This window comes from Camponotus vicinus, unplaced genomic scaffold (assembly GCF_025532165.1).
Source record: "Camponotus vicinus isolate PSW18456_S1 unplaced genomic scaffold, iyCamVici1.0 SCAF_12, whole genome shotgun sequence".
NCBI lineage: Eukaryota > Metazoa > Arthropoda > Insecta > Hymenoptera > Formicidae > Camponotus > Camponotus vicinus.
The window spans coordinates 947,898-958,297 of NW_028141948.1; the positions used below are offsets into that span (position 1 = coordinate 947,898).

The 10,400-nt window shown below is 32.7% G+C and overlaps 3 protein-coding genes across 6 annotated transcripts; 1 reads left to right on the top strand and 2 right to left on the bottom strand.

The window, feature by feature from the left end:
* Positions 1-221: 221 nt before the first annotated feature.
* On the bottom strand, positions 222-4,621 carry B-gluc1 (beta-1,3-glucan recognition protein 1). Of its 2 annotated transcripts, none has more exons than XM_083083805.1 (9): positions 4,063-4,621; positions 3,057-3,284; positions 2,608-2,813; positions 2,370-2,506; positions 1,825-1,991; positions 1,430-1,755; positions 1,216-1,317; positions 929-1,067; positions 222-717 (listed from the first exon to the last, which is right to left on the bottom strand). In XM_083083805.1, exons 1-8 carry the CDS (start codon positions 4,202-4,204, stop codon positions 969-971), a joined length of 1,407 nt encoding a protein of 468 aa, XP_082939931.1. In that variant the 5' UTR covers positions 4,205-4,621; the 3' UTR covers positions 222-717; positions 929-968. The 2 variants fall into 2 exon arrangements, with proteins under 2 accessions (XP_082939931.1, XP_082939930.1); XM_083083804.1 differs by having other exon boundaries at positions 2,593-2,813.
* Positions 4,622-4,759: 138 nt separating this feature from the next.
* Positions 4,760-6,919, bottom strand: LOC145962604 (3'(2'),5'-bisphosphate nucleotidase 1). Of its 2 annotated transcripts, none has more exons than XM_083083810.1 (5): positions 6,477-6,919; positions 5,920-6,361; positions 5,536-5,764; positions 5,377-5,461; positions 4,760-5,273 (listed from the first exon to the last, which is right to left on the bottom strand). In XM_083083810.1, exons 2-5 carry the CDS (start codon positions 6,275-6,277, stop codon positions 5,016-5,018), a joined length of 930 nt encoding a protein of 309 aa, XP_082939936.1. In that variant the 5' UTR covers positions 6,278-6,361; positions 6,477-6,919; the 3' UTR covers positions 4,760-5,015. The 2 variants fall into 2 exon arrangements, with proteins under 2 accessions (XP_082939936.1, XP_082939935.1); XM_083083809.1 differs by having other exon boundaries at positions 5,920-6,355; positions 6,477-6,918.
* On the top strand, positions 6,794-10,368 carry Mttfb2 (mitochondrial transcription factor B2). 2 transcript variants are annotated; one of them, XM_083083807.1, is made up of 5 exons: positions 6,794-7,000; positions 7,250-8,038; positions 8,128-8,441; positions 8,541-8,809; positions 10,231-10,368. In XM_083083807.1, exons 2-4 carry the CDS (start codon positions 7,265-7,267, stop codon positions 8,761-8,763), a joined length of 1,311 nt encoding a protein of 436 aa, XP_082939933.1. In that variant the 5' UTR covers positions 6,794-7,000; positions 7,250-7,264; the 3' UTR covers positions 8,764-8,809; positions 10,231-10,368. The 2 variants fall into 2 exon arrangements, with proteins under 2 accessions (XP_082939933.1, XP_082939934.1); XM_083083808.1 differs by lacking the exon at positions 10,231-10,368 and having other exon boundaries at positions 8,541-8,854.
* Positions 10,369-10,400: the final 32 nt, after the last annotated feature.

The following is a 10,400-nucleotide window of genomic DNA, read 5'->3' on the forward strand; positions in this document are numbered from 1 at the left end:
CGAATGAAGCATGTACATTGATAAAGTGTTCTTAATGATCGTCTTTTGCGTGGTAAGTGATCTCGAGATTAATACGAGTTAATTCGCTTCAGATTCTCTCATTTACTCGCGAAAAGAATTTTCATATTATTCTACAATTATATTTTGTGTTAAACTACACCCCTGTATATGTGTGTTAAAGTGTTAATTTTATAACTTATCATTAAAGTAATTAATATAAATTATTTTAATTAATTTCATACGATTTTTATTACGTAGACAAGCGCGTGTTGCAGCGATCAAACGTCGATACGAAATGCCAGAACAATTGATCTGTCACCGCCGTTTCTCACATGGCCACAAACGTTGTTCGGGAATCGACTCTCAATTTTCGCGAGAAAGTTCTGGCCGAGTCAATTCCAACTCCGGGAATGGACTAGGAGTCTTCTACGCTTCCTATACTTCGGGGAAACTGACCAGGGTCCAATGCGCATCGAGTTCAGACCAGAGGACGGGCCACGCGCAGCGGAAATGTATCAACGGCGCTTCGGATATCGTGGAGAGTGGCTTATCGAGCAGTTGGGGAACGGTCTTGGTCCTGATGTTCGGTTAGGTAGATTGCAACCTGTGCCCAGTACCTTCTTGACGCCACCTTTACTTCCTTTCAAAGATGGTAGAAATTTCTTTTGATCCACAACACACGCACGCAAGTGCACTCGATACATGTAATCGATGGAACTACAAATTATATTTAATCAGTGAGATAGTTTCACTCTCTGAGTTCTTAAAAGTAGAATTAATTCTCAAGTGTACACATGTACAAATGATACTATTTATTATTTTGTTATTTATTTCGTATAAACGGGTGTAAGAAATTGTTGTTGGATAAGTGACAGTTATTTTGTGAGAAAAAAATGTGTTATAAAACATATCTATATTAAAAATATACCTAGTTAAGTGGATGAATTGTTTTGCAGGGACAAACATATTTATAATGCCCATATTTTCACATAATCCACTTTAAGGGCTGTGTCGGTGTTCCACGTGGGCTGCCAATTGTCTTTTGCTTGATAAAATTTATATGTCGCCTATAAAAAAATAATTTAATGTCGATTGTATGTAAATTTATTTATCAAAGTCTAATAAATTAAATAATACTTGGCTTTGTCTTTCGAGTGTTTTTAAATTTTATATATAAAAATTTGTGATTATATATTAAATATATATATGTCACACCTTTGCCTCGACGTTTCGCCATGGCTTAGTATAGCCACTACTCGTGACGAGATCCGGAAATTCGTGAATACCTCCAACAGCGATACCCAAAGTCAAATATGACTGCAATAAAATAATTCCATTACTTTCAATGTCAATACGAAATTCAATAAAATTATAAAACAAATCCAACGCACATCAATAAAAAAAATATAAAATTTTTCTTCTGGTTTACCTGTTTGCCAAATGCTGTACCCACAGTCTGTTGGCCGTATTCCACTCCGTCGACCTTTACTACGATGAGACCGCTGCTCCATTCGACCTCGAAGGTGTGAGCGTCGTCTGCCCAAGTCTTGCTCGATTGTCTCTTGGGTAGTTTAGACCGGTTAGTACTGTCACTCTCATTTAAGGAAGAGATGAATCCACCTGCTCTTAATATATGGCCGCTGATATCTTTGTGGTCGGGTGTTGTTAACGCCTCGTTGCCCACTGAGGATGCGATCCTAATCTCGCGATGGAGTCCAAACTCCCACGTATTCTCGGCGTTTTCCAGGGTTAACACTGTGAAATGAAATTTGCGCGATAACGTAAACGGAATAGACGGTTGAAAATGTCTAACGATAAACTTACGAGGATATACCCAATCACCACGCGGCAATCTGGCTCTTATTTCGATGCGTCCGAAGAGAAACTCGAATTTCCCCTTTGTATTAAGACGTCCCGAAATCACCGGTGGTAAGATAAACGAGCCGGTAGCTCGACGATGACAATCGCTTGTACCAACTTGTTCTGTACAACTGAAAAATATAATTAAATTTAATTTTAATGAATTCTCTTAAAGACGTTATGATATGAAAATTATCATAATTGAAAATAACATATGTAAATTCTTATATAAAATTGCATGATATTAAAAAAAGAATATAATAATAGTTTTTAAGTTTTTTAATAAATTTCTTTTTCTTGGAAAATAAATCTTATGATATAGAAAGCTCAATTCAAAGTCTATATATCTGCTTTAATATAAAATAAGTAATATCGAGTTTGTGACAGATGTGAATTTTGTAAGCGAGTAAACAACATAAATTAAATCCTCTAACGAGTCAGATTCTCTAATTTAGATTTGAAAATTCTAATTTTAATTTTAATTGTAATTCTAAGATTATCAGGCTTACCCTTCCACTTCCAATTCTCCGTTCAATGTAAATTCTCTGTTGCTGAATTTAGTCTCTAAAGGAATCGGCTTGATGCGCAGCCAACCGTTGCTTACATCCGTTACATCATTGGTCATGTAGACAACAAATTCATAATCCTGATAAAAAACAAAAATATTATTGATTGAATCACGATAGTATTGTAGAACCGGTTATTTTCCGATAAATAATTGATTATAAATACTGATGATACGCGTACCGGCGCACCGGCAAAACGTTGAATCGAATTCCAGGTTGTGGCATTGATAGTGTCAAAATGGTCTTCGAAGAGCAATTCTTGAGAACAGGCTTGCCGTCGTCCGCCATTTTTGAAGACCCATGTGACCGACGTTCTCGTGCACGACGTTTCATCTTGGTCTTGAGTTTTATTGCCGATATATATACTGCCATCAGAATTATAAAAATCTAGAAATCGCGATAAACACGATTTAATAACACTAATAATTAAAAATAGCAAATTATGTTTAATGAGGTTTTTTATAATGTATAGAAATATAGTTAGAAATAATCACAATAAAATTTAAAGTTATTCGTATAAGTATTAGTTAACATTAATCACAGTTTAATTAATTTTCTGCTTCAAAAAATGGAATTTGGAAAAGACGGAGAATTGATTCAACTTTAATTTAATAATCAGACAAAGCTTACCAATAACTCGATATGATTTATCAACTGTATTGTAACCAAGGCCCCGATATACTACGTGAACCCAATAATAAACAATGTCGTCTCTATTTAACTGAGTTTGGCGATCCTGATAAGTCCAACGTCCATTACGAACTTTGACAATATCTCTCGCTATTTGTCCCGCTTCTAAGCCATAGAAATCCTCGTTGATTTTGACGTGGAAGGCCACTAATGTAATTCCCTCTTCGTCTGTATAAGGAAGAAATTCAGATTAGAGTATGCAACTTTATCTTTTGTTTATTTATAGTAAAGGTCAACAGTATAAAAAATAACGATTGATAAATCTTAATCTTAATTTATATGTTATGGATGATGCATTAGTATGTAAAAGTTATCAACCATTTCGAAAGATAAAATTCTTGACAAGTAATTTAATGTTAAATAAAATGATACTATTTTTTAGTAAATCATTTTTTTCAGTTATATTTGCGAGTTATTGTAAATAGATAAATTACAATATAAATAATAATTATTTATAATAAATAATTATATATTTAAAGAGGATGTAAGATATTTAATGTTTTAGTTTTGCATATTTAATGAAAGAAAGTTTTGAAAAAGTTATTTTTTAGTTGTTTTATGTTGAGAAAACTCTACATCAATAGAATTGTACATTGTACCCTTAATGAGCTCGAATTTTACAAGATATAATTGCCCAAGATAACAATTATTTCATCTATAAGTTGTCTCATTCTCGATTTCTTTATTTTTTTTTATTATTCAAAATTGTTTACTGAGTAATACGCAATATTTTAAGCTAGTCTTAATTTTCAAGATAAATATTCTTTTCAATTAATATAAAACGAATGAACAAAATAAATTATCTGTATATAATTATAATTGATATATTCTAATTTATTTATATATTTTTATATATATTTACACATTTTAATTATTTTATTTAAAATGTTCTCTCATCTCTAATTGAATTGTAATTATAATCTAATTTATATTGTTTAGATTTTACCAGGAATCGACATGCGCAATCCTACGGGATGAAGCGGCTCCACTGTAACCTTTACATTATTATAAACGGCGCGATACTCGTGAATATTCACAAAGAATATGGCGAGGAAGAGAGATTTTGCGAATAAAGACCGTTTCGTCATTCCTGATCTCAGTCGTTGTCCTTGATCCTTAATTAGTCTCTTGACGAGTTTTGTCTTATCTTTTTCTCAAATTCCTCTGAATTTTTCGTTGATTCTTTGATTTTCGTATCTTTCCTCCTTTCCAGATCTATTAATAGGCAAGATTCTTGAAGGACGACCAGTTTGATAGTAAACAGAATACAGATTTGTTTGAAGCTGGATGGCTCGTGATCAGTAGTCACGCACTGACTCGCCGACGTTTCTTGCTCAGAACGTCTTTTATTCTCCCTTCTACTCGGTTTAATGAAAAACCGGAATGATGCTACGTCAGATATTGACGATGAGAATTATATACACATTTATTATTTCGTTTATTTATATAATCTCGAGCACTACTACTGATCTTTTGAAACATATCTGCTAAACATTTCTTGATTATGTAGAAAATTATGCGCACTGCTACTTTTTATTAATTTAACGTGACTTTAATTTTACAATTAAACTTATTTTTAATCACAGTAAGAAAAAATTTCACATCTCTCGATTCTAATAAAAAAAAAAGCGAAATGATCAAGATTAAGTTTTTTTTTAACTAAAATTCTTTTCTTTTATTATATAACATTACATAAAGTTATTTTTGTACTTCCTTCCTTACATCAGAACACCGAAGAATATAAAGTCATTACGGGAATGTTTTTGTTTTGCGTTCACACGGGATGATTATCAAAATTCCCGATGCGCAAAAATGCGAATATCGTTAAACGTGAGAAATATCCGAATATTCGACAAAGAAATAGTTAAAAAAACACATCGATTTATGCCACGATATTACCTATTGTAACTTTTGCTTTACTTCATCAGGTATACAATTCAAGTACCACTGATGCGACTGGCCAGGCGCGGTGGCCAGCACGCCTCTCGTGTTTGCATACGTCGTTTCCCGATTATATAAATAGCGTTCACCATGAAGATCGGTTAAGACACCACCGATCGCATGAAGAACAGCTTCAGGGGCGCAAGTGTCCCATCTTTTGCACCCGCGACTGGCAAACACATATGCGTGTGCTTTTCCCTCCAACAGGAGAATTATCTGCGAAGAAATATATATTTCGATTCAATTTAGTCGCATTATATATATCTCAAATAATTTGAAGATTATCGATATCATCATGAATATTCGCTCATGTAAATACCTTGTGTCCGGCGCCGCCTACGCGCGCCACTTCGTCAGGATTTAAGGACTTTATTGCACTCTGGACAATGCTGTCGGAATGCGAGCTGAAAATACAATGGTGATAATACAATGTATTTGATGTGATAAAATTATCACAATAAATTAAAATCGTCTGTACCGAGTGGTCGTGATTATTCTCTTCCCCTCTGGAGGTAGTTTCGGCACGAATCCTCCGAATCCCACGCCATCGATACCCCATAATGTACGACCATTTTCGATATATGTGCTGTTTTCGTCATTCTTATAATACGGCTGATGTATCACGCCTCCAATTGCCCTCTTGCCAATCGCCACACCAACCAATACTGTCACGTGTTCTACCAGTCCTTGCGTATACTCCGCTGTACCTGCAAAGCGAGTCCTTTCATGAATAATCCATGTTTTTCATTATTTTATGTCTTGGAATACAAGAATGTGTATAAAACAAAGCAGAGATACAAATGATTTTTATTTGTCACATGAAGGATTCTTTTTTTCAAGATTTAAATTAAGAAATCAATACCATCTAGAGGGTCTACCCAAACGCAGACATCCTTAGGATTAACATCTTCCAGGTGAGGTGGTAGCTTCACTTGCAATACCTCTTGATCCGCTTCCGTGATGATCCATTCAGATGGTACCTCGCAAGTGGATGGCTCTTCCTCTCCAATTATTGTTATATTTGGAAATTGATAACTCAGAGAAGTTATGATGCATCGTTGAGCGCAACGATCCGCCTCTGTTTGCAAATCATTTTTGCCCTTCTCTACTATGTTTAATCCGCCTTTATTCAACACATCTCGAATTATTTTACCAGCTTGTACAGTGGCAGACACAGAGGTTGCCATAATGCGTGTCAACAGAGCGGCACTTTGAGCCATTTTACAAAATCTTGGAACAGATGATTATAATAATGATAATGATGATGGAAATGTGTTATTGATAAGCAGTTTTCTTTCCTGAAACTCAAAGATGATATTTAAAATATATGTATACAAACACACATCATACATATTGCATATATTTAATATGCAATATAAATACAATTATCTAATAATAAGCATAAAAAATAGGTCTTACTTGTAATTAAATTTTGATATATCTGAATCGATGTAATAATAATAACTAAACTTTTCATAGATTTTAAAATAGAAAATATATTAAATGAAGTTTTATTATTTTTAAAACATATCGAAATTAATGCATAATTCAATGAATATAGAAGGAAAAGAGACAAAAAATAAGCAAATTTTTTAAAAATTTGGAATTTCGTTACGATTGCACAATTTTTAATTATGTAATACTATCCGAAATAATAACAACCAGAGAGATAACGACAGGCAAAACAGCAGGACAAGTTGAAATTAGAGGTTAGGTTATACAGCATATACTGAACAACACTAGTTAAGGTTAAGTTAAGGTTAATTTCTAAAAGATAACGTGTGGATACCGTGTATCTCTTATAAGTTTGTTTGGATTTTGTTCAATAAATTACATGTGATTCGAAATAATTTCACGAATGTTATCACCAGCCAATCGACAACATTGAATTTATGATTAAGAAGAAATGTTCTTTTTTATACAATGTATTTTGTATATTGACGGTAAACCTAACCTAACCAATTTCAATAACCGATATGCAACTATCTCTTTCATTTAAAATTGAAAACTAAAGAAAAAAAAAATTTCTTTCGTTTGGAAAGTTTTGAGGAAAAATATTCCTCCTAATTAATTTTTATAATATTTGTTAAAATGTCAGATATTTCAAAGAGGATATTTCTTTTCTTCCTATCATTACTTTAGTTGAGTTATACTTAATACTTTCACTTGAATTTTGCATTTTTGTTTTATAGTAAATTGGATGCAAAATGTTGAGCAGAAGATTCATGACAGTAGTAACTTCCTGGTTGTCAGGAAGAAATAAGCACATCTTGAAGGTATATTGCTCGACGTCAACCAGCGATACCTCTTGTGTAAAAGAAGCCAAATATAAAGATTCTACAGAGAAGAAGATAAAAGAAGTAAAATCAAAAGTAAAGAAGACGAAAACAAAATCTATATTGAATGATGAAGAGACACTCCATATTATTAACCATGTGTGCAAAATTAATCCAGATATAATTAATGTTTGTACAAATCAGTTGAAATTATATAAGACAGATGTTGATGGATTATATTTCATTGACAGAAATACTGCTGCAAAATATGTCTCTTTGATTAAAGATGATCTTTTAAAGAATACATGTTTTGTTGCTGAGTTGAGTCCTGGTTACGGTGTGTTGACTACAGAATTATTGAAAGCTGATGTACCATTGATTCATCTGTATGAAACAAAGAAGGAGTTACATCCAATACTGAATGCAATCCATAACATGTATCCCGGAAGATTAGATTTGAGAAATTTTCATCTCTTTGCAATTTACAAGTTGTTTTATAAACTTAAAGATGAGAATCAGGTACAGCAGATACTTCAAGGAGTGGAAAATAAAAAATGGGAAGACAAAACTTCCATGCAGATAGTTGGTGCAACAGCTAACAAATATTTTTTTTATAATCTTATACAAAGTTTACTATTACGCAATTGCTTTATGACTCGTGGAAGACCTGTCTTCTACTGTGCGATACCTCCATCTCTATGGAATGTTAGTATTTCATTTTTCTTCTTTTTTTAAAGAATATCTTATGTTTGATGATTATATTAAAATTTGGCTTTTTATTATGCTTTAAATAGAAATGTAGTTGTAACATAGATAACAAAAGAATGTATACTTATACAAAAGTGATATTTCAAACAATGTTCGATTATAAACTTCTGGGAACATTAAATAGAAATGCTTTCCTACCTTGGCCAAGAAAAAACAATAAACCTAAACACAATTTAAGTCGTATATGGGCCAAGCAGGATTATGAGCAAATAAATGTGGTAAAAATTGAGCCAAGAATCGATCTTTACTCGCAATTATCATTTGAAGATTGGATAACGTTTTCGTATTTTGTAAAACATCACATGCAGAAACGTTGTAACAGAGTGATACCTGAATTAGAGTGAGTATAATAACTGTGATCAAATACTTTTCTGTCGTAGATATGCATATATATATATATATAATTTTTTTATATTACAATTATGTATTCTATGTTTAGGAAATGGGTACCAGGCTGTGGAATTAGACTAATAGCTAAAGACTATACAATATTTACACAGTTTGGTGACTTAACTCCAGCACAAATAGTGGAACTATTTAAGGAATTTAAATCCTGGCCTGAATATAATGAGAGTAATTTCCTAGCTTCTATGAACGAATCAAGTGTACATAATGAATTAATAGCTGCAGAATTGGAAGATAACATGAAGATAGATGAGTGATTCTCTTTCTCTCTCTATCTCCTGAACGAGCAATGATACACTTTCTGTAAATATATGATTATAATAATAAAAGTTTTTACTTTTTCCGATACTCGAATATTATAAGATATTCTATGCTTGAAACATGTACATTCATATCATTCAAATTTTTAGTTAAATAAATAGCTCAGAAAGCTAAAATTTCAATAAAAATTGAAATTTTTATTAAAAAAAAGTTAAAAATTTCAATCTTAGAAAGATAATATCCCAGATAGCAAAGTCTGTAGAAAGCATATCATGCCAAGTGTCTGCTATCAACTAATGTTAGCAAAACGGCTACAAATTTGGTACTGAAGCTGTTATTACCAGTTGACAAATTGATGTCAAAACTCGAACAGAGTCTGCTCACAGAATCTGACGCAGATTGGTGGCAGAAATCAAGCAGAATCTGCGTGCGCGCAATTTGACTGCAGATTGACAGCAGAAGTGGAACAGGGTTTGCATGCGTGATCTGATGGCAAATTGGCAACAATCTGCATTTGATTCGATAATTCCTTCGCTTACCGCTATGTGATGTATTTTCTCGCAATCAAATTTCTGTCAGAAATATATATAAAGTCGCTATTATTAATAAAAGATCAAAAATATAGTAACTATTTCTATCACTTTAATTTCTGATATGTGATACAAGCAGATAAGATTCAGAATATTAAACTGATTGGAATCAATAGGATAAATGGATAATTATTCATTTACTGCCTATTTGAAGCATAAAGGAAGAATTTAATTCTAATGCCTGTTTCTACCAACGTCGTTTAACTTAATCTTAGCTTAACTCATTCTTTGTCTCTTTCTAAAAGAACAGTTAGAAGGAGACAAAGAGTGAGTTAAGCTAAGATTAAAGTTAAACGACGTTGGTAGAAACAGGCATAAATCAATTATATCTCAAGTTTTATAAGTTAAATTTAATTATTTTCACCATTTACTTTATTATTAATTTAATTAAATTGAGTCCTTTACTATGTGAGATATAACTACGATATAACATATTACATATTATATGTTGTATTAGAAGAAAATTGTAATTAACCGGTAACTCGCCGATAATAGTCTTATTTAACATCTGTAGTAATTAATTTTATTGTATTTATATTACTTATTTATATGAATGACCAGAAGCTGCAGATTCTGCTCGGGATCTGCTGCCAATCTGCCGTCAGATTACGCGCGCGCAGATCCTGCTCGGTTTCTGCCGACAATTTGACATCAAGTGATGTTAGCAGATCCGGTTTTTGCTAATAATCTGCTGTCAGATTCTGTGAGCAGGTTTTGCTAGCAAATCGTGAGCCTATTGCGGACATAACGGATGCCAATCTGCTAACAACTTTTGTGGAAATCTGTCGCCAATCTGCTGGCAAATTGCGCGCATTTTGCTTACCGGGATTTTACATCAACAGATCTATTAAAAAAAAATTATTTACGTTTCAGTGTTAGTTATGTCATCTTGATGCGAGATTTTCTCATTTTGAATCGTGAGAATTTCCGAGAAGCGTATCTTTCCGATAAATTCCTCTCCCCACTCTTCCTCTACTGTTTCTGTATATATACTTAATGTGATGCTGAACGGATCAAAACGTACATCTTTATGCAATCTTCTT